The 23740-nt window shown below is 43.4% G+C and overlaps 1 protein-coding gene across 1 annotated transcript in view; it reads right to left on the reverse strand.

Moving 5' to 3' along the window:
* Window positions 1-1539: 1539 nt before the first annotated feature.
* Window positions 1540-23740, reverse strand: part of DNMT1 (DNA methyltransferase 1) — an 83977-nt gene continuing 61776 nt past the window's right edge. Inside the window, exons 22-33 of the mRNA XM_086959078.1 lie at window positions 23342-23566; window positions 22730-22922; window positions 18718-18808; window positions 18232-18366; window positions 17333-17615; window positions 15242-15383; window positions 14987-15153; window positions 9397-9574; window positions 8359-8539; window positions 7767-7930; window positions 7168-7284; window positions 1540-1707 (exon numbers count right to left, since the gene is read on the reverse strand). Of these exons, the coding sequence (XP_086815204.1) occupies window positions 1555-1707; window positions 7168-7284; window positions 7767-7930; window positions 8359-8539; window positions 9397-9574; window positions 14987-15153; window positions 15242-15383; window positions 17333-17615; window positions 18232-18366; window positions 18718-18808; window positions 22730-22922; window positions 23342-23566 (2029 nt within the window). The 3' untranslated portion in view covers window positions 1540-1554. The remainder of the gene's footprint in view (window positions 1708-7167; window positions 7285-7766; window positions 7931-8358; window positions 8540-9396; window positions 9575-14986; window positions 15154-15241; window positions 15384-17332; window positions 17616-18231; window positions 18367-18717; window positions 18809-22729; window positions 22923-23341; window positions 23567-23740) is intronic.

Consider the following 23740-nt stretch of genomic DNA (forward strand, 5'->3'; position numbering starts at 1 on the left):
TGAAGAGGAAAAGTAGAGGTATTGAAAAAGGTACTAAGAGTAGTAAGGGGTGAACAGAGGTAGAACGAGGAGAAGGGGAGAGAACACGTAGAGGTAGAAGATGAATGGCAGGGTAAAGTGAGCGATCAGGCAGTGAGTGAGGACTGATACAGAGGGATATGTGGCAGTGAGCGCAAGATGTGGGGTACAGATGAATATGTTGTGGCAGTGAGCGCAAGGTGTGGGGTACAGAGGGATATATTGTGGCAGTGAGCGTGAGGTACAGGGGGCTATAAGGCAGTGAGCGCATGGTGTGGGGTACAGAGGGATATAAGGCAGTGAGCATGAGGTGTGGGATAGAATAATATGTTCTGGCAGTGAGCGCAAGGTGTGGGGTACAGAGGAATATAATAGTGAGCGAGGTGTGGGGGTACAGAGGAATATAAGGCGGTGGGGAGTGGGGTACAGATTGATATAAGCCAGTGAAACACAGGGTCTGGACGCCCTGCCAGACATGATAGGGTGCATACTGGCAGATAGATAGGTTTTTGACACAAGACTGTACGTTGTAGTGGGATCTGCAATCCGGGCTATGCTGAAACCTCAATTTTTGACTTTGGAGGTTAATGAGTCGGCAAACTCCTGAGGGAATGAGAGCTCCAGACTCGTGTCAATGGTACAAAAAAAAAACAGGAAAACTTATGTTGAAATGTAGCCTTCACTCCAAACCAGTGTGGAGCTTTATTGAAGTGGAATCAGTCAAATGCTTGGTCTTTTCAAAAAGGTGGCGATTAATTGGCAGATATGAGTGTTTTCTAACTTTACTTCAATGAAAACCAATGCAATGTCTGCACCAATCACTAGAAAACGTGTACTGTAGCACATGCTGCAAACCACCTAATCATTCAAATTCCAATCCATGCCAACTGTTAACCACACGTTGAAGAGTCCCGTCTACCATTTTTAGCATGATGGGCATTTTGCCTTCAGACTCTAGCTTTAGGATTTCAAACCACGCTATGGTAACACTGTACCATCTTACAGATACTTCTGAACTATATATCACCAATACCTGCTACAAGGGCATATTGGAAGACTAATTTATGACAAATAAATCAAGTTCAGACAGTGTAACTTATAAATCCCCCACTGGAAAACTGTAGTTGTATAGGTTAATTATTCTTTAAGCAATCAATTCCCCAACAAAACAATGCAATAGTGACTTGTAGTCCTTTCACTTCATTGGAATGTCTTCCCTACAGGCACGGATGAGATCAACACCACACCTCCATGAGCATTCCACTCAGTCAGCCGCTTCTTCTACCTTTGAAGGCCTTAAAAAATTTACAATATCTGGAATGCTATTTGCACAAAAGTAAAGCACAAGAGGACTCATCAACCTACTCAAACAGCCTTTGAGAAAAAACAAGTTCCAGGCCTTTGATACATTTGAGCTAAACTGTAGTAAGTCAAACCTCAGGATCCACTTCACAAGAGGTGCACCAGAAATGAAGGGTGTGGTGCTCATGGAGCATGGATTTCAGAGCATACTCATTAACCTTATGATGGATTTTACTACAGAGCAAATCGCATACTGAAACAAATCAACAAATCTAGGTGTGGTTGAAAAGTACCTGTTGAACTTTCTTCTTTCAATTTGGACAGCATACACGCTTTAATTTCCAGACCAATAGCCTTTGCCAAAGGAGGAGGCACAGCATTACCGACCTGAAAGGAAAAAAACAAAAGAATATGAAGTACAACAGAAGGTTTAAGGGATTATGCAGTATAGCTGTTTAAGAGCTTCCAGGAGCTTTTTTTTGGAAACACTAGTTTGCTCGGGCAACAGAAAAAGTCACCTGTAATTATAGTTTTGCAGCTTGAAGCTCTTCTAGAATCACATGCTCAGCACAATCCCAGAATCTATTGGTTGGGTCTGGAAGTGTTCAGAAAACTCAAACTCTTGATTGCGGTTCAGGTCTACGTGGGCAGAGTCCCTATGATTTGACTATGCAACAATTCCTACATACTTGCCCATCATTTTGGATTTTTTTCTTTACCTCTTACACAAACCTGTTCATGTGAGGCGGGATGGGTCACATGTGAATCTAGAAGACTTTCAAGCTACAAAATGGTAATTAAATGGGGTTTGTTTGCAGCATGAAGTCTAGTCATATGCCTTGCACCAATAATGTAGCAGTGTAGGAAGCTCGCTCTGTATATACTATATCCAAGTATGGTATCTTGTATACAGAATCCAGTGGATCCTTAAAGGCTTGCAGAGGAAAAAGTAGATAATGCCTTACTCTATTTGCAGTAGTGTGGGCGAGCAGAGCAGTAAGGCTTTCAGAGGGTAGTGTTAAGCATTTATTGTACACTCAGACAAGAAATTGTCACACTCAAAGACTGAACTGACCAATAGGTTTTGAATAAAAATATTTTAGTTTTATTTCTAGAACCAAGCAGGACTTGGCACAGGAAAGTAGAATGGAACTTTGCAAGATTAATACAGTTGAATGCAATTTGTTTTGTTACAGGTAGGTCAAATGTTCAGAAACAGTTGAAAGTACTGTAGTTACTTTGTACTTGTTAAATTACTTTCCAGATTACCTTTCTTACTCAGTGTGGTATGCCTAGATACCACACTTAGACATTTCCTGGATAAAGTTAAGTTATAACATTGGTTATCAAAACACACTTTTCAAAAGCCGACTAAATGCATTTTAATGGAGACTGAGGGTGCCCAAAAATCACACTGCTTGCTGGTAGGTAAATCTGTTGCAGGGGCAAAGTTTTGAGAGTTAGGGCAAGCAAAGGTGGAAGGGATGGGCACAGAGCAGCACCAAGCATAAACCAGCAGCACAGGGGTGGCCGGGTGCAGGGTATAAATACAGCGTCGGGCGCCCAATACTGTTCAATGGAGAACTTGCTTCGGACAAACAGACTGCAGGCATCTTATCAGAGGTTGCAGGACAGACCAGTGGCACCAGAGGTACGTGGCGATGTAGGGGCACTATCTTTTCAGCTCACCCAGGCACAGTGACACCTCTGACCATGATGTGCATGGTTTCTAGTCCTAGAGAGCAGAGGCTCTCGACCCAGAGGCCCAGAAACATGTCTGGTGGTGGCAGCAGGCTGCCTTCAGCCTGTCTGACCACACCAGGGCTGGTAGGTTCTCAGGGGTACCTATGAGTACATGGTAAAAGAAATCCCACACTAACATCCGTGTGGGTTTATTGAAAAGAGTAGTTTGCTACCAAGCACTCCTGGCTTCAGAGAAGCCATCATAGTGCTGGGGAAACTAGAGTGAGCTTCCAGCCCATGTACTTTCTTTGGCTTCCCCGGCACTTACAAAATCTAAGATAGACCTTAAATACTGTAGGGTCATATCTGCTCATGAAGATCTGCCCACACCTGTGGTGTAGTGCACCCTTGCTTAGGGCTGGAAGGCCTTCTCTAGGGGCAACTTACCTATACTTCAGGCAGTACTGGTTGGCATGTCACACAGGCAGTGTGCCAGGTAGACTGTGCACCAGACCATGCATGCTGCAATGGCAGTCTGCATGGCCTAGGTGAGGTGACCCTAGGGCATGGGTCTCCAAACCAGTCCTGGAGGGCTGGATCCATGCCAGATTTTCTAAATTACTACATGTATCTCAATACCCAAAAAATCTGGCATGGATCCAGCCCTCCAGGACTGGTTTGGAGACCCCTGCCCTAGGGGATTCTTCAGTCTCAACGCCCCAGGTACCCACATACCATTTACTAGGGACTTGCATGGACCTGAAGGCCACTTGTGGATTAGGTTTTAGGGAAGAAGCACTGGCACTGGGGAATTGGAAAGGCAGAGCCCCTGTGCACAACAATTTAAACTAATCCATATAAGGCAAAAAGTGGGGGCTAACCATGTCAAGAGGCACTCACACTAGCTTTAGGAAGTCCTTTATCTTCGCCCTACCCCCTTATACATGTGTTGTGACTAGGGTAGTTGGGGAGTGAAGTTAGAGCCACTTTGTAGCCTCAAAAGGGAATTGTGGTTACTGTCCATGGCCTTGAAATTGGCTAGATCCTGGCTGCTTTTGGTTCTGTGAGGTAAACACTGGTATTCCTTGCCCCTTTTGAATGGGAATACTGCTCCTTTTAAAAAGGGAGGTTTAAAGACCGGAAAGCCCACAATGGCAGCAGTCTAACTAGACTAGTTTCCTATGAGAGGGTTTGTCAATAACTGAAGACTGTACCTAGTGTTAAAACCAGATATCCATATCATGCAGGTCCTCAGGACTGTTCTGGTTCCCACTTACCTAACTGTTGTATCAGAAGCATCAAAGGCCGACTTTAGGCATCAAATTGCAGTGTCTCTCCCTTTCAATAATGCTCTTATACGGTATTCCACTGGGAGGTGAGACATAGGGTCTTCCAAGTATTGAACATGTCTATTTAGCAGCTTTTCATCTCCCTTCCAAATGCCTCCATCCTCTTACTGTTCTTATCTGAGGCAAGTCCAATGGATGAAGAGGTAATGGTCTCCACAGCAAGAAAAAGAGCAATTGTGAGTCTGGTGCTACAGGACCCTGAATGTATTTTGGGTCCTGTCTTGAGGACATGTATTTTCGCTCAGTGGTGTAACTGCCTTGGATGTCACCGTTTTATCAAAAACTTAATTGCCCTGTTGCATAATGCTGAGGTGCATGGGAAAATATGGGTTCATCTTATAAGACTAAGTCTTGAGGAGAAAAAAGTTCTCCTTTTCCATCTCTACTCCAAAGACCTCAGCACCCTTCTTCACTACAAGCGGATACATGGATAGTCCGAAAGCCTTGAAGGATAGGACTTTACCCCCTTCAATAGGAGAGTCAGTTTCTGTCCTACAGCATTTCCCCTCTGTGGTTCCTCTATCCCTTGATACTCCTGGATTCCTCAAAGGCCTTTCTGCACAAAATTCTCAAGACATTTTCCTCTCGATGTCCCATCCCTGGACCTTTTCCCTGAAGGTCACTCTTCTACTTCCTTTTTTGCGATCGATCATCTTCAGATTGAGGCACTGCCTTTTGACATTTCCTTCCCTGTAACATAGAAGTATTCTGAGCTCCATCTATTTAGTTCTCAGCGTTAAAGGCTTGGACTTCAGCGACTGGCATGGCTCAAAGAACTAGTCTTTAGCATATCTGACTGCATGTTCTTGACAAATCAGGTGGTTTTCTGGCATGCAACACTGTACTTAAGTTATCTACGATTAGTCTTTTCAAATTCTGAAAACTTGGTACTGTCTGGATGCTAGCCTTGGGTCTCTGCCTAGTAACCAAACATTTCTTCCATCAACTGTGCACCCCTTCTTTGCTTCTAGAACTCAGAAATGCTTGCATTGTCTGTTTGCCCAATGTGCCTGAAGTCTTGTCGTGGTCGACCAGTGTTTTTTGTTTAACAGCACAGGACACAGCCCTTCGATTTATAGTCCGGAGGCAAACCGAACATGCAGACTCAATGTTTGTTGTTTAAGGGGAAAAGTCGGTTGCAATTCAGGCAAAATGTGAAGCATGTGCTCATGCTCTAGCAGGGTATCATCTAGGAACCCCAGGGATCCCAATTCAACCACCAAATATTCTACTAATGTTAATCCTTCCAGACAAAACCTCTGAAAAAGCCTCTCCAGCATTAGTCTGACCCTTCGACTGCTTGAGGGCTACTCCAGGACTGTAAAAAACAAAGTTGGGAGACTTCGGATATACCTCCTTACCAAAGAGCAGAAAATGGAATCTAAAATGGTGAACATATAAGTGGGTGTTGTAGAATTAAGACAAACGCCAAAGGGACTCCCCATTCAGACCTCTCCCAAACAAATATTAAAACCAAAATCTTACTCTTCCAGACCCCAACCACTTGATAGGGTGGCCTGCACAAAGCATGCAAATCTGGGAGAGATCTTATGCTGTAAAATATGCAATACCACAGCAAAACCTTTATAACTGCAATTCATTACTTAATCTTCTAGGTCCAATTTCTTTAACGAATGGAGAACTTGCTGAAAATGTGCACAGGAAGAAGGACAAACCTACTTGGAAGATTACATAATACATTGGGTGGGGGTGGAGGGGGTTATGTTTGGCCGCACAGCACGCAGGACTACAGCTAAACAAAATGCAATTTTGGGGTTGACTTACCAGGTCCTGCACTAAACCCCACATCAGGGGTTGGGTGATATAGGGCAGAGGGCACAGCTGACTAACCCCCTATTCCCCCGACAATGCCACCTGCTCCTTAAGTCCCAGCTTCCATCAGCTTACTCACATCATGATGATCAGCCAGATATTTTGTGTAGCATGGAGGACAGCAATGGATCAGTGTGTTCCATTCTCAGGTGCTGAAGGGTCTGTAAGGGCGCAGGGCCCACAAAGGGGCCTAAGCACAGAACGTAATCAGGCTATGATCTGAGGTTGGAAGGGTTTCAGATGAATACTTGGGTGATAACATAGTTGGCAAGAGACGGATAAGGACACCACCGGGCATGCGAAGCACAAAGCAAACTGATTTCCCTCTGAATTTTCAAACTTGATGAGAAGGGACTGAATATGGAGCCAATGCCCACGCGCTATGCATGTTGAAGAGTCACCACATTGTAATTGTAATTCAAGACTTCTTCAAAGTCAGTCAACTTGAAAACGTGAGTTCAATACTAGATGGTAGTTCAGCAACACATTAACATGAAGCCTAAATGGTTTATCAAGACTCCCTTCAGCCCTCTAAACGTAAACAGCACTTCACAAAAGGTAAAGCACACCTTCCCCTTCCAGAAAAATAGAAAAAATGCGCCTTTGCAGCTTTCCACATATTTAATTGTTATCAATTTAGAAGCAGCTCATGCACAACCCAAATGCCAATTTACTACAGTGTACATGGCTAGGGTAGAAGTGATTACATACTACAGAAAGCAAACAAAGTGAACCATGGCAGACAAAATGGTGCAGCAGATTTAGGTAAAAAACCAACCACAAGGTTGGAACGTTTTATAGGAAGCCAACTCAAGCAATCAAAAAATTGACTGCCATACTGAAAACTGAACAGTTTAACTCATTTTAAGCCAAGTGCTAGATTTTACAAAATACTGCACTCCCGCGGCCTTCTCCAAATGTAGTGCATGAGCTGTATGCAATTGGTCAAAGCTAACGTACACAACCAAAACCTACAACTGACCTGTCTATGCTTGTCGAGAACATTTCCAAAGAGCCTGTAGGTGTCTGGGAATCCTTGAGACCGTGCACACTCTCGCACACTTACTACACGATGTTGTTCTGGGTGAAGCACACGACCCTGAAGAGTAAAGAAAAGGTAATTTAAACCACAACTTTTGAAACAGTGCCTATTCATGGCAGAGGTTACAGTGGCACAGGTAAGAATTTTAAATGTATTGGCTTGGTATTAAGGGACTACAGCACAGTTTCTTGGAAGAAAACCAAGAAACAACGAGTTTTTCGGATTAGACATTACATTATTCAGGGCATGACCCCACAGCGCCACCAGTGAGAACCATGGGCCATTGAGAAATTTTCCACAATTTTGACTTCATAATAAAATGAGCATAGGATGTTCCCGGGTTATGGATTGTTATACAATATTGGTACTATTCTAAAAATAAAGTCGGTTGCTATGCTTTCATAAACTACTTTTATTGCTATGCAGCAGCCAAACTGGAGTGATTGAGACAACTTAGTTGTGTGCTACACTAAATTTATCATGGGTAAGCTTAAATGCCAGAAGTAATCATAAATATTCAACTACTGTCAGACACTTACCTGTTTACCCATAGGCTCTGGATTAGTAACTGTGGTGCTGAAAAAGCCATCCCACTCCAATCTTCCATACAACCCGGCCCAGTGGTTGTGTCTGTTCCCGGTATGTGGCAGACACCAGGGTATAAGAGTGTTGAACTGTCTGTCTGCTGGATCACAAGGTTTGCCTGTCCCGAAATAGAATATAAAACTTTAAGTAAATAAAAACCAAGACTCATCTTGCCTGCTTCGAAGGATAAAATCACAGGTTCTAAGCTTGTGACTTGGTTGTCATGCCGAACATACAATATTAAAACTCCAACTGATCAACCTTTGATACGAAGGTAAAAACCTTTTACGCTAAACATTAAGCAACTTTACAAGGACAGGTTTGCATTATGAACCTAGAGGAAAAAAGTTGGTAACGGAGCAAGACAAAGGGTCTGACTTAAATATGCAGCCCAATAACCGTGATTCGGTATTAAAGCTAAGCAGACTAATTTTAAGCCCTTGTTCTAGGAGGGAAGATCTTAACATTTGAACTGTGAAAAGCGTTAATGTCACTACAATCTGAGAAGCAGTTAATGTTTAAATGTGTACATTCAGGCTCATTTACCTTCAGCACAAGAGCAGACCCCCTTTAGAAATCCATTCTTCTTGTCATGGTGTGTGTACCGCAGTTTCCTTGTGGTAGTACCATCTGAAAGGCGGACCTCCATATTCGGCAGGTCTCGCCAGTCAGAACCAGGAGCCAGGGGAATGTGTCGCATTCTACCAGCGACTAAGGCACTCATATCCTATGGATTCAAACAATACAGGCACAAATTATTGAAGTTCACAATTTCTTCCCCGACTGGAAATAGTAAAATGATTAATATTCCTGTGTGCTCAGGACTCAGACCAGAAGCAAGGTGTTGGTGGGGGTGTTGGAAAGGAACAAAACTGCAATATACAAGAAGCTCAATTTGCCCTTCAGTGGGCATAAACTTATTTCATGATGAGTTAGTTTTTGCAGCCAGCTAAAGGAAACCATTGTTTTTTTAACTAAGTGGAAGTAACCCCCGAATTCATCAATATGAAGAGAAACCTGGTTGGATAAGATCTTAAATGCTAACGCACAAATATCACCCTCCAATCAGCCTGCCAAAAGGGCTTTTGGCAAAAGTGACTTAGCCAAAACATATAAGAGAATCAAAGGCTCATTCACACAAAGTGTGCATTATTATGCATATACCTTATGTATATCATGAAGTACAGGTCATTGTGTGGACTCAAACAGGGGACCTGTACTGTGCATATTAATGGAACATGGAGCCTGAAGAGGCAGGTGAAATATCCACCCACATGGCAGTGACAACACGGGTCCATCCAATCCGGTGAGAAGATACTCACCAATTTCAATTACCCAAAACACTTGAAGCTGTAATACACTTCATTGGCATTAAGTCAAAAACGTAGTTGGTACCAGCACGGATAACGTCAGAATGAAGACTGGTTAAGTGCAGACCATGTGCTGATTACGGGTTAAATGAAAATAAGTCACACCTTTGTTGGACAAACAGTTAACCAAAATTGATAAATCCCATGGAGGCAAAAGGCCTCATGTTTCCTAAGTATTTCTCAAAGATGGTTCCTTCATGACAAAACATCTCACCTTACAGACATGATCCCGGAGAATAGGCTGGTACTGGGACCCTCTTATCTGCCGCTGGAACCAGGACTGAGGCTCTCCATTGTAGGAGATTTCCAATGCAGAGGCACCATTTCTTATCTCTGGCAAGTCAGACATTGTATCACGAACCGTGATTGTTCGGAAAAGACCACAATTTATCCTAAAAAGAAGTAAAGTGTTAAACCATTGCAAACTGCCAAAACCATTTACAAATGGAAGCTGGAGTTATGTTATACAGACTTCACACCAATGCCACAAACAGATGTGAAACTAAGGGGGAAAAGTCCAAAGTTGTGCAGTCATCCTACATTCCTTGTCCAAGACTTCCATGTGGTCTCCAGAACATTACAAGATATGTGATGATGGTGCAGGATGTGCTCCACCACTAGAAGACTAAACATGCTTGTATATTACAGGCCAGTAGCCTGCAGTTTATTAAAATCAATCCAAACGTTAAGCTCGATCTTGGAGTACAGAAACTAACAGGTTATTACATTTGAGCATTAGCCCCACAAAATTGGAAAGCATGACAAATTCCAGAAAGTCTTGTAGAATTGTTTGAAATCAGATGTGCCAGCCCTCAAAAAAAAAAAGTTAGGTAGGTAGCAAGGGAGTGATTTTTGAATGCAAGGCGATTTCAGCCAGACTGGCTTTTCCCCCCCCTTGAGTTTTATATAGCTCAAACTTGACCCAAAGGCATCGGGTAGCAGAGCACTTTCCATGAGCACCAGTTATGTTACATAAGGACACAAATTTGTGTTATAGACGGGGGATTAGATCTGCACAGAATCACAGGATGTGGAGCGTCTTTGCAGAGACTGGAACCAAGTTCCCCAGATTGGAGGTCGACCACTCTAGGCATTAGTTCACATCTTCTCACCGAGGCTTGCTTCAATCTAGAGCTTGGGTCTGATTTGCTCACTGAAGCCGTGATGATCAAGCTACTTCTTTTGGTAACACTCTGCAGAGCAGTCATTTAGACTATTACTCCGCAGCCAAACTGGATCAGAAAGATTCTGCTCCTTTGTGCTACTAGGTGGTGCTTTGCCGCTCCACGTTGGCTTGGTTCTGTTAAGTGAATGAGCACAGCCACATAAGCACCACCCCTGCTTGCCGAGGTCAGTTTTTGTGGACTCTGCTTCCTCAAACGCAAAGTACAAACCAAATTGGAGGTACCAGTGTGCAGATATATAATTTGAGACTTTGGTAGCATACCACCGAATAGAAGAGGGAGGAGGGAGAGCAATGGGGAAATCTGCGGTTGTATGGACTATCCACCAGAAGGTTCCTAAAGTTAAGTAACCGGCTCCACGGATGTAAACTTCACACACCTCACGGATATCAAAGCAGTACCTCTCAAGGTGGAGAGTCTTTAAGTGGCTCAGTCTAAAGTCCTTCTTGAACAAATGGACTTCATACCCTTCCAGTTGGACCTACTATCAGGGCACTAGTGCTTTGTGAATGTGTGCACAGACACTAAAGTCCTAGCAGGACAGATCAAGCATGCATACCACATTGTAATCAAGTGGTGGCAGCATAGACCCTCCGTACTTCAGAGGTGGCTTCTTGGCCAATGTATAGAAGATCTTAATTCAAAGGCATTGGAAAATGGCCCCCAGCATGTGCAATACATGGTCACAATATAAACTAGTGAAACTTCACTCGACTACAGGTTGCACAGCATGTATGCAGTTTTCATATTAGCAACAATTTAGGCTAACTGACAAATTTCACGAAAATAATGTTTTACATCACACTATGCTTGGTTGAAAGTATACATTTTAATCATTTATGTAAATAAACTATATCCTTTTGCATGCATTATTAACACTCCAAAATATACACGAAAATGCAATCCAAAGTTACAGATTTTGTCTCGTCAATAACCTTGCCCAATGCATTTCGTGATTTGTACAATCAGTTCTTCAGGGGCCTCTGAAAACATGTCTTTTGTAACAGGTTACTGTAGTAACCTCAGTTAGAAATCAAAGCACGGAGAAAGAAATTACTTCTCCATTATTGTGACCAATCATGTTATGATTGGTTAATAAAAGCTTGTAAAGCGCATAGTCACCAAAGCTTTCATGGCGCCAATCAGGTGTAATATTGCAAAAGACCAGTTAACTGGATTGCCCAAACAGCCATGTTTCCAGGGCCTTTCTAAAACCCAATAGGTTGTCGCAGCTCCTGGTTGTCAATGGGAGGGAGTTCCAGAGTCTGGAGGCAAGGTAAGAGAACCTGCAGCCTCCCTGCCGTTTCAATTTGATGGTGGGAATGGGAAGTAAGTGAAGGTTGGCTGAACGTAGATTGCACCGAGGGACTTGCTTTGGGATCAGATAGCTGATATATTTTGGGCTGTTAAAATACAGCGCCTTGAAGACTAGGCAGCCCGTCTTAAAACTTAATTGGTTGCCCATGACCCAACATGCTGCTTTTAACAGCAAGGGCCTAGCAGATTGCCATCTCGGCTGTTTATGAATTAATCTTGTCGCCTGATTCTAAACCATTTGTAGACGTTTGAGCAGAAACTGAGGTAAACCAATATATAGAGAGTTTGAAAAATACAAGCACGAGAGAACCAGCGCTATCACTGCCTGGACGAGGGCTGAGTAGGACAGCAAATTAGCAATCTTCCTGATTTTACGCAATTGGAAGAGACTAGCAGAAACAAAAAAAAAGAAAAGAGTGAAAAAATGAATGTGAAGTCGCTTCATGCATTCAATAAACCGGATCACAAAACCATACTGCAAACACCGAACATAGCGTGAAATAAAAAATAATTTGGGGGGGAATTTGTCAGTTAGCATGAATAAATTGTTGCTATATGGAAAGTGCATACAGGCAATGCAACCTGTAGTCGAGTGAAGTTTCACTCGTTTATATTGTGGTTGACTGAAGGAGACGCTACCTCCATCAAGGTTGCACACAGACGTATTTTCTTGAATAACAGTTTAAGGTAGTAAAAGGTGTGCACAACTACAGCCATACACCAATATGTGAAGGTGCCATACAAAATAAGCAACCTGGCGCCCCTTCCATGTTTACTATTGTCACTCTAGTTTGTCTATTATAAGGGGTCAACTGTAGTAACAGCAAATACACGATTTACTTCTGCCCAGTCCAAGAAGTAGCTCTTAAAGTGCCTAGTCAAAACCCAGTCAGTTTGTACACACTCTCCCTCCTCAACCTGAAGCCATAAATTTAAAGCACACATACTTCTGCCCGATAGTCAGAAACAGTCACAATAATGGAACTCTTAGGAAATACAACAAATCTACAAAAGTTGCACAAGTTTATATGCAGGTGCAGTTTCTGCTCCACATAGCATTCACATGTATAAAGGGGTTTGTGCAAAAATTGGGACGAGCTTTAACATTTGCTAAATACCTGTGAAACACCCAATAAAAAATATTTGGATACTTTGAACATCCGAGTCAGTCAAACAACTTTATTTGGTTAATAAAAACCATAAAAGTACATAACGTACATGTAACAACCGAATAATTTTTTAACAATACAATCAATAAACTTTTGCGACTTTTACTGGTCTTTATATGGGAACCAGTCTTTTTCCTGCTTCAAATTGTTGTAAGGAATGGACTTCCAGTCCAGTGAGGCCTCCATGGCAGCTAACTTGCTACGCAATCAACCGGTTGGATGGAGCTCTTGAGCACATCCCACACAGTATCTAGACCAGGTCGAGAGTCCAGGATTAATGCCATCCACCTAGAGAGGCCGGGTCTGCACAGCCTTTCGTTGCACTAGGGAATCCCACAAAAGGGGATTGTCCACCCAATGGCATTTCAAGCGATTGGTGCACAAGCTTAATTGTGGTCCCTGCCCTTCGAGTAACTCAAGAGGAGAAGCAAGAGTGGCACACCAATGCCCTTGCAACTTCTCTTTAGAGTCAAGGGATGGTGTAGAGTCCTGCTTTCATCAGATAACTGACCTTGCCAAGAACACCTCAGGATTGACCTCGAGAGCAGAACAGGGACACAGACCCAACTTTAAGACTTGTGCATGGTCTTTTCGATGTCTGGTGACGTACAGTTTTGCTTTACTATTCCAGATTTCCCTTGGGTGCATGTGGGCACAGTCTCACAACTAGTTTTGCTGTGAGCTCCAACACCTTGAGGGAGCCAGACCTGCACTTCAAGGCACATAAAGAAACTGACATCTGCGCGCAGGGTTGACGCTTAGGCAACTCTGCTTGGCCTCTTCCAGGGTGGCACAAATAATCCACATTTGTAAAGCATAACCAATTACCCGTAACGGTCTCTAGGCGCTGGTGGCCGTCGGGAAGATTAAGCAAGCTATTGCCCAGCGTCACATGGTGCTGGGCTAATGTGCCGCCGGGTATCGAACCATGATCCCAGATTCCAACATCCTTCGCCCTGACCGCAGCGCCACACCTCTCCTGAGCCACACTGCACCACCTAGCGGTGCGCAGGTATAGTGGTGTGAATTGCTCTTGATCTAATTTGATGGCGGAGTGATATTTTAAGAACGGTGAGAAATCTGAAGTTAGACTTACTCAGAAGAATTAAAGTAGTCCATTGTAGATACAACCACATTTTAGAAGCCTAGATTTAGCCAGAGGGGCTGGAATACCGGCCTTTTGGTGGACTGTATGCTCAAGCATATACTATGCAGACAACATTCCCATTCAATGTCAAAATCTCTTGCCTGGTGGGAAATCCAACATTGAAGAACTTGGTAAGAAACCTGTGCATCCATATTCAGCTCACATGCCAAGCCTCACAAAATGGAGATTTAAAAATAATTTAAGCCGAAACGTATGACCCATTTAAATACGATGATGCCCAATTTCCTTCCAACTTGCTCTTAAGACACCAAGCACCACTAGCAATATCAATTTTATTTTCATTTCTGTGTTCAAAGCATTGATCAGAATCAGTGCACGGAATATTAACAAAGAATGCTTTCAAAGATGAAACTCAAGTCCACGAATAAAGGGCCTCAATGCAATCTCCTTTGGCAAACTGCACAGACACATCAGGGCTCCTCAAATGTAAACTAATGTTTGATATCAGACTATTCTACCAGGTTGCCTTCTATACACTTGCGTCTTCTGTATTAAAAACACTGCAGAAAGAAAGCAGTTTGAGGGCATGCCTGTTTGCTTATGCAGACATTCCCTTTTCATAGCAGCTCAAGCGAATAATACTTTTACAGAATGATCCAGTTTAAACAGATTCCCCTCCCAATGATACTGTAGAGACTGTATTCCACTGTCAGGGTGCAGCTGTGTTGCGAAGCACTGTATGGGTACCAGTTAATTCACAAGAAATATGGTTTAAAGCCGCCTGAGAATTGGATTTTTGTTCGTGCAATGAGTGAGACTTGCTGCTGGACAGAAGAATGGAATGTTAAAATGTAAATAACCTTTCTAACAAAGAAAACATTATGCTAAACAGTAGCGTTTATTAGATGCCAAGCGGAAAGAAAACATTTTCACTGCGGTTTAGAAATGCTAGCCCAAGAGGAAAGCCATAAGCAAATTAAACAAGCTCAAACAAACGTTTTTAAAAAAAAAAAAAAAAGTCTATACCTGGTTATGTTGCTAACAAACTTCTTGTCGTCCACCACTACACTCAGTTGGCAGGCTCTGGGTGCAAACACATGCAGGGGCTCTGGAAACACAGGGAGCTTCTCTCCAGGAGCTGCAGCAAGGACGATTGCTCTTCTGCGTGTCTGTGCTACTCCATATTGGCCAGCCTAAAGTAAAGAACCCACTGATAAGAACTTACAATCCCACAACAAGATTTGCTTAGTAGACATAAGATTAACCACCACATTTTAGTACCTGTAGCACACCAAAGGTACACTGATACCCCATTCGAACAAGGCATCGGAGGGTGAGCTTCAACACCATGGAGCTCTTGAAGGACACAAAGTTTCTCACATTCTCCAGCAGGAAAAATTTGGGCCGGTAGTAGTCACAGTAACTGGAAAGGAAAAAAAATAAATACCACCAGGGAAAGTCTTCATAAATTCCGTTGAAGTATGAAACTGGAGTCGTACTAGGTCCTCCGCATAATTTATTAAAATTACTGTACACTCAATTGTTTAATTGAACCTCAATGAGAAAAGTTACTAACCTGTCATTACAGTTCCAACACTGGCATCTTTTAGATTCATGCTCCAGTTATTCCCCACCCAGATAGAAACTAAGACATGTCCGAGTTGAATACAAGTGCTTCAAGCACAACCAGCTCACTTTTAGATCTGTTAGGCAGGCAAAGAGATGGGCCCGACTCCACTTACAGCATTAAGACAGTCCCTCAAAATGTTCAAAGTGCAGAAGAGACTTAGAGCCTTCTAGACGCAGAGGAATGCATGCTACTCTATTCAAAACTACCAAATATTTGAACATGGGCGGACTACTTTAGTCACCTGCATAGAATCCTTATTTTTTTCCACAATGTTTAACCAGAAAGTAAAACACATTAAGTAATCTTGGACTGCAGGTCTACATTTTCTTGTACAGCATACACTTCGTCCTCACAGGATCACAGAACAGTCTGGTGAAATGGTGCTAAAATATCAAGACAACTATTATTAATGCTGGGCAGCCAGCTATGCAAAGTGTATGGTGTGGCCTTTGAAGAAATCCTGGCGGTCAGGGCCAAATGTGCCACAACCAGGCTGAGGGTAGGAGTTCTATCTTGCATATACATCTTTATGGTAACATATGGACTAGCATCAAGGGAAATGGGACTAAAGCAAAGGGTGTGAGCAGACATCTGCTGGTAAAGTTCTGAGCTCTCCTCCAGCCCCCCTCCAACTAATCGAAACTACTGCTTGGTAAGACTGTACTTTATGACAAGGAATTTGTTGAAAAGAGGTTAATCTGTTGAAGCAAATTACAAGCTACTGTCCTTGCTGAGGATATCTGCTCAATTTTATGTCAGCTTACAAGATGTTCCAGTTTAGATGAAGTTTACCCAGATGCCAGGTACTACAATCTTGAGCTTCAAAGTAATCAAATGGAGCCCTGAATTCTTTTCTAAACCCCCATCTCCTGAATTCATATTTAACACAAGGAGATAACATTTATTAAGTTACTGAAAAATACTTAATTCAGCTAAGACGGTCAAATTGTGCCCAGTGTCTGTAGTTCCATCATGGTGTGGGCTATATTCATCAGACCAGCAGCCCGGAGTTTAAAGAGCACGTAGCTGGTCAACCCAAACCTCCACATCTTTACGAGGTCAGAAGAAATAGAGGATCATTTTCCCCTTCCAGGAAACTGATCATGGACTGGGTATCAGAGCACTGTAATGGCCTAACCTCCCGCTCTCGGTGGTAAAATTGATAAGCTTTACTCTTTCTTGGAGGTGTATACCTTGGCTTGAAGACTTAGGTTTGTTGCCAGGAATACAATTGCTTTATATGATACGAGGAACGAGTACCTGGGCGTCACAGCATATGCTAGTGTGCATGGTCTCACTTACCTTTGTGATGTTTTTGCCTTTATATTATCTGCTGCCAATATTATGAGACTATGGGGACAGCGAATAAAGAGCAAACAAAGAAGTCATTAGTTGTATAAACATTCTTCCAACAGACTTAGGTTTACCAGGCAACACCCACGTTGTGCCGTTCAAGGAATAATGAAACCTAGAAATTGTAAACAGTTGGGACTTGATCCTAGGTAGAAAAACATTGTGTCTATGAGATAAAGACCAGGCTGAAGTATGGCATAAGGTTCTGGTGAGTCACCATTTTGAAGGGTTGATTTCTCAAACACTTGTCAGGAGGCTAGTCTCCCTTCTTCCAGATTACCCAATGAGATGCACATTTTGTAGACAAAGCACTTCAAGTCCACACCCCTTCCTATAAATGCTTATCCACTGGTATCTGCCATATTAAGATTTGATGAGAGCCAACTAACCTGAGGTAAGACACCACCAGGGAGTTCTTAAACTTGGAGTAAGTACGAGAATTAAATCTGTTCATGCCACTGAAGCCTTGGCATGGAGGCCCACCACACAGCATTTCCACATCACCCCGCAGTGGTAACTTTTGTCCCAAAGAGTTTGTTTTCTCTCCTGCCATGACAAGCTTCAGCAGCACATTGCAGTCCTCTGTGAACACAGTGGTACCCGGGTTGTTCAGACGAAAAGCTTGGGCAGCGGGATCCCACATTTCAATCGCCCACATGGATTCAGATATTCCTAGGAAAAAAAATATATATATGAACACTTTACCAGCACTGGAACTTTAATTCATCCCTCACTTGATTTTCTCAATGAGAGTCCCAATGTGCAACAGGTATGCCCAGACATGGGTCCCAATATTCATGGCCACATAGAACTCTAGCTGAACCACAATGATAAACCCCAAGTCAGGGCTGGTATTGCGGAGATCTAGTTAAAATTCAGGTGGGACCGTCTTTATGAGGGCATGTCAAGACTAATTTACAGATGGGCTAGAAATGGTACAGAATTAGTACCAGTGGCTGAGAAAGTATTCCTCTTGTGGTTTTTACCTACGATATTGCAGTGTCAACATTAGTTCTCCAAGATATGCAAACAATTAAAAAACAAAACCTTAATGCCATCAAACTCACATGCACTTCACAATTTAAGCTAGGCAAAATCACTGAAATGTAAATTTCCTTTAAAGACAGACTGTCTCAAAATAGATCAAGGGCATCATTCCACTGAAAAATTATCAAACCTCTGCATAAGCATATTAACCACAGAATCACTTCTTCCTGCAGTCGGCTTTTGCCACTTCACTGCTAAGCACGGATGTAGACTTAAATTAGACAAAAGGGGCTTGGCTTGCCTGCTTGATGGAAGCCTTCAGATAATCCTCCACAGCCAGAGAAGACATCAAGGGTGCGCAGTTTGGGTAGTTTGTCCTCCACACTGGTGTTTTCATTTTGCTCAGATGTTGTAGAAGCTTTTCCTTTGCCTTTGCCTGCATGAAAAAAAGTTGAACTGCTGAGCAAAGAAATGTTCTCATGCAAAGTCTACATTACAGTACCTCTAAGAGAAACATTCCTGTTGTGTGTACAGTCTAACCTGAATAGAAGCAAAGTATCTTAATATGCCATAAAACTTATGGTCCAAGAGGCAGCCCTAATTTTGGTGAGGGGAAAATAAGGCCTCACTTTATAACAAATGTGAAGGGCAAAAAGAAACCATACTGTATTTAACTCCAGATGCAATAAGGTCACTGCTGCTTTCAGAGGCCACAACTGTTGTGCAGGGCCCTCTTTAACCCAAAGCACAGCTTCTGTACTAACAAGTGACTCAAACTGACGCATACCCTTGCCCTTTCCTTTTCCTTTGCCCTTGTTCACAGCACTGCGAGCATGGTTGGGAGGATCCTCAAAGCTTTTAGTCTTCGCATTGTATGTCTGAAAAAGAAAAAAAGTTTCTCTGAAGCATTTAATGCTGTGGTTTTAAAAGTCAGTCAAAAGCAGAAACAACTTTTCAGTACATCACATCCATCTTTAAAGCCCAGCCCCTCTTTGGAAGGGTACCTACTTTGTTTAATGACTATTTAAAACTGAGATGTAAAGTCTAATAAACAGGCTTTAACACCTCATGTTGGTGCTTAGGAAGAATGCAACTGATGTCAGTTAAAAAGCAGACCACATATTCTGGGGTAGCGGTGGTGCAGAGCAATTGGGCTCAGTCAAAGGAACCAGTGTAAAGCATTTACTTATAAAAGTATTTTTATAGTAAACACCACAAATGTATGAGGTGAACCAGAGGTACGATTTTAAAGCTAAGTAAAATATTTTAATGCATTGGATGAAATAAGTATTTTGAGCAGTTAGTAGCCAATGGCATAAAACACCTCGTTGAGCCCAGGTATTGTGCCTAATCCAAGAAGGTTCTGTCAGGGACTACAGTTCTCCTGTTGTAGTCAGCAGTGTCTCTGGACATGGTTAGCCCACCACTTGTTGCCTGGAAAATGTGGTTTTGATTGTAGCGCACAGGGTACCTGCCAACCATGTTCCCTGTGCCAGTTCTTCCCTAAAACAATTCCACAATTGGCCCTTCAGCCCCCCTTAAAGTCCCTAGCAAACTAACTGGTTAGCTAGGTCATTGGGACTGAAGATGGTCCCCTAGAGACCCCTCACATAGTCCTGCATGCCATGGTGCAGCCAAAATGACAAAGTAGACGTGGTACGGTGCTGGTGTGCCTTGCCAACTTGCACTGCCTAAGGTATAGTTAAGCCGCCCCTCCCAGCTCTAAGTCAGTGTGCACTACACTACAGGTGTGGGCTCATCAGCATGACCAGATATGCCCCTACAATAAAGTCCAATCTTTAACATTGTAAGTGCCAGGGCAGCAATAGAGAGTATATGGGCTGGAAACTAGACAACTCTAGTTCCCCAGCACCATGATGGGTTCTCTGAAACGAGGAGTGTTTGGTGCTGAAGTACTCCTCAAAATAAACCCACACTGATGCCAGTGTGGGAGGTATTTAAACATGCACTGAGATGGCCTACCAACCCTGGTGACGTCAGACTGGCTGTAGGCAGACTGCCAACCCGGTCACTCCATTAATACACACCCATGTATAGTATTTCGGTGTGTCCTCGAAGATCCTGTGAACAAACACCTTCCCTGCAGTCAACGACCCCCGCAACCGCTGGGAGGACTGCCTGCCTTTGAAGACCTGAACTCGTGGACAGCAGCTCTGCCCACAAGAAACCAACACAAAGGGCTCCGGCACCCTCCGGAGCAGCGATCCTTGACCACTCTGAACTAGACGCCTCCGGCATGGGTCCAGGTGGGCCATCAATCCAGAAAAGGTTACCCAGTGATCTTGAGTCTAAGTCCAGCATTGGCCGACGCCTCCTGGACTCAACGCTCCAGTTTGAATCCAAAGGCTGGCTGAGACTGGCTCTGGTGAGAGAGAAGATGTCAAAGGTCATCCCTGCACCTAAAGCGCCATGGGATTTGAGGAGACACTGTACCTGCAACCTACAACATACCAACTTACCTGTGTGTTTAGGTGACAAGGTGAAGCACATCTTTCAGTCGCCACCATCTTGAAGATGGAAAGACTTCCAATCAGGGCTAGGACCATGCCACACTCCCACAGGAGGGTGGCATCACTGAGGGTGTAGTCACCACAGGTAAGGTGCTTATTGGCCCAGATATATGCTTAAAACACCTCTAGATTCAGTAGTCAGAGTGCTCCCCCAGACCCGAAAACTAGTTCATACCGATCTAAGAAGGACAAAGAAGTCGTTCAGCGAAGCCTGAAGACACCTACTGATTTAGCCCCAGCCCTACTGGCCTGTCTCCAACGTCAAAGACCCTGCAAAAGAATACACCTGTTATGCAGCCAGTGACTGCCAGAACCAGAGGAAGACTGCCTGCCCTTTAACAGACTACAGCAGATCTATCCATGAAACTTTCACAAAGGACTTTAGTGCCCTTTGGATCTGCAAGTCCTGCCTACTCTGCACCAGACATATCCGGCTCGTGTCCAGGTGGCCCACTGATCCAGAACAGGTCCCCCAGCAATACTGACCTCAAGTCTAGTGTTGGCTGACCCCTCCTGTACTCTACATCACACCTACAGACCGAATCCAGGGGCTCCCCCTGACCGCAACCAGTTCTGGTAAGCATAATCTCAGGTCTCAGGACACTACTGTATCTGAAGCCCTTTGATCTGTGAGTTGGACGGCGGTGCCCCTACCACCAACCTCAACTCTATGCTGTTGGGCCTCTGGTGCGACACCTGCAGCCGGTTTGTCCAACTGAGTTTAACTTTAAAAAAAAAAAAGCATTGGGTGCCTGACGCTGTAATTGCACCCTGCCACCCCTGGTGTATGATTGGAGCAGACTTATGCCCACCCTTCACTTGCTCTAAGCCCCCTGCCCCAAAGCTTGGCCCCTGCAAAAGATCTATTTATCTGCAAGCAGTGTGGCTGCAAGCACCCCCAGTCTCCATTGAAACGCATTGGGTCCATCTCCAAATTGCATTGTGCACACAAGAGTTTCTCCGAACTTTGAAAAATCCTATCTAACACACTTATGAACGAAATTCTTGGTTTTAAAAATGTATTCTTTAGTGCGCATCTCATTTATTGCGTTTGTTAGCACAACAAATGCTTAGCACTTGCCTCTTATAAGCCCCACTACTCACCCCCACTACCACAAATAGAGCGTTCGTATTATTTACTTTTGCCTCTGCATACCGGTCTGGGTCTCCGTGCACTCTACACAGTGTATTTCGTTTTACTACACTATAGAGAGCCAGCTGCCTACACCTTGCATGTCAATTAAAAGGAAAATGCCCTTTTTAGTGGTGGGCTGCCAAGGCCTTCCCCATGAGTGTCTAAAGTCTCCACCTGAGAAAAGCTTTTTACCATGTAGATAGCAGGAAAAAAGTCTGACCAAGCTGCAGTCGTAAGCCTCAAGTCACATTTTCACCATTTCACAGCAGTGGTGACACAATCAAGTGCTGCAGTCCACTGTTTACTTTTAACTAACAAGCCCTGGGTATCATACTAGGGACAAGTTAAATGAGCAAATCAGGCATTCAACTGTAAATGCTCAGCAGGTTCAAGTGCACTAGCTGTAAAAAGCTTCAGTCCAAAAGGTGGGGTGGTTTATACAAAGGGGTCCATTCCTAGAGTAAAGGATCACGTATTGCTTTTACACATGCTGGAGTCACTCCTTCCATCCACATACAGACTGTTCCAAAAGTATACCATAAAATGTGTGCCCCTCAAGTAAAGACAGGGCAAAACGGATCACTCAAGTATTACAAGCATATGCTGTAAAAGCATGGTGAAACCAACTCATTGGGTGATCACTTACTACCCAATCTGCTGCAAAGCATGATGGAAAGTGTAGTGGAAGACATCACAATGAAATAGGAAAGGGACTGTAAACCCTAGGGTACAGAATGAAGTGTACAACTTAGAGGTGATCTTTACTCAATGCAAGACCGTGAACTGTGCAGGTGATAGCCAACTTCAGCTACTCTGCCTTAGCCTAGATATACACCCATGATCTCTTAACACTGCTAAAGAATTAAACTACTACTACGCCCCATGTGCTACTAAGAAAAGCAAAGATCTGATCCTGGCTGACCCAGCATATAATTTTCTGATGCTGCGGTAGGAGCTGGCATTTTAGGGTGACCAGAGGAACATAAACTGTTCAGCACAGCCCGGTGAAAGGGAGTTTTGTCATAACGTAAATAAAGAGAATAGTGGAGATACCCTTGCATTGATACAGATGGAGAAAGCACAAGCTTGCTTACAGCTCTATGTAACAAAGTATTTTGTAAACTGAACTCTACCTCAAGGAAGTAAAAACGGTCTGATCCGCCAGCAGAATACTCCTGAATGGACTCAGTCAAATCTTCACCATATTCCACAGTACAACGGCCTTGGACATCTTTGAAGTCAATCACGACCTCCTCATCACTCCAGTAGAGCAGGTTAATATCAGCGTGGTAACTAGCCTTCATGAACTTGTGGGTATTCTCAGGTCTAGAGCAAAAAGGGTTTGAAAGAATACTATTCAAGACTAAATTAAGCTATCTGGGATTTCATGCAGTGTAGCAGAGAGCAAATTAGCTAGTCCAATCGCTTTGTAGAACATTGAACCACACCCTGCACCCGCCCCCCTCCCCCATGCACAGCACTGTGCAACACCAAGCAGACGTTCTAGCAGTAGATGTGTAGAGGCATATGGAACACAACCAAAGGTTTACTTTTTATAAGCTACATCTATTTACTGCAGTCAACACGATTCATTCACACAAGCATCACTGGTAGGGTGGTGACATTTGCTTGTGCCAAAATCTTATTCTAGCGGAGTGCAATTTAATACAGGATTCTCAGCCATTCCAAAAAGGTAACAGTTGACACAGACATTGCTCCAAAAGGATTCAGAAGTCAAACCTCACCTGTAGAATTTGATAATACGCAGCTTGATATCAGACTCGTTGGGTTTGCCATTGCTGCGTTTGTTGCAGTAGATCTCTTTAATCCTCCCAATCCTGTAAGGTTCTGGGGCTTCCAGATTACTGCCCTTTATATAGTCTGAGGTTTTTCTGTAATACTCTGGATACAAGTCTTCATCTACATCATCTTTCCTCGGATGGCGCTTTGTCGGGGTGCCTACCTTGACACTGATAAGAGTTGATACATTTAGACACACAAGTCAGTTGTCCAAGAACTATCCTGGTCAGACAAGCAAAACAACACCGGCAGGAACAGAGTGCAAGCATTCAACATAGACACTCAATTAGATTACTTTCAGGAAAGCCATTCAAATTTTAGCCAGTTTGTCAAGAGTATGAAGT

The sequence above is a fragment of the Lissotriton vulgaris genome, chromosome 1_1 (assembly GCF_964263255.1).
Source record: "Lissotriton vulgaris chromosome 1_1, aLisVul1.2, whole genome shotgun sequence".
Lineage (NCBI taxonomy): Eukaryota > Metazoa > Chordata > Amphibia > Caudata > Salamandridae > Lissotriton > Lissotriton vulgaris.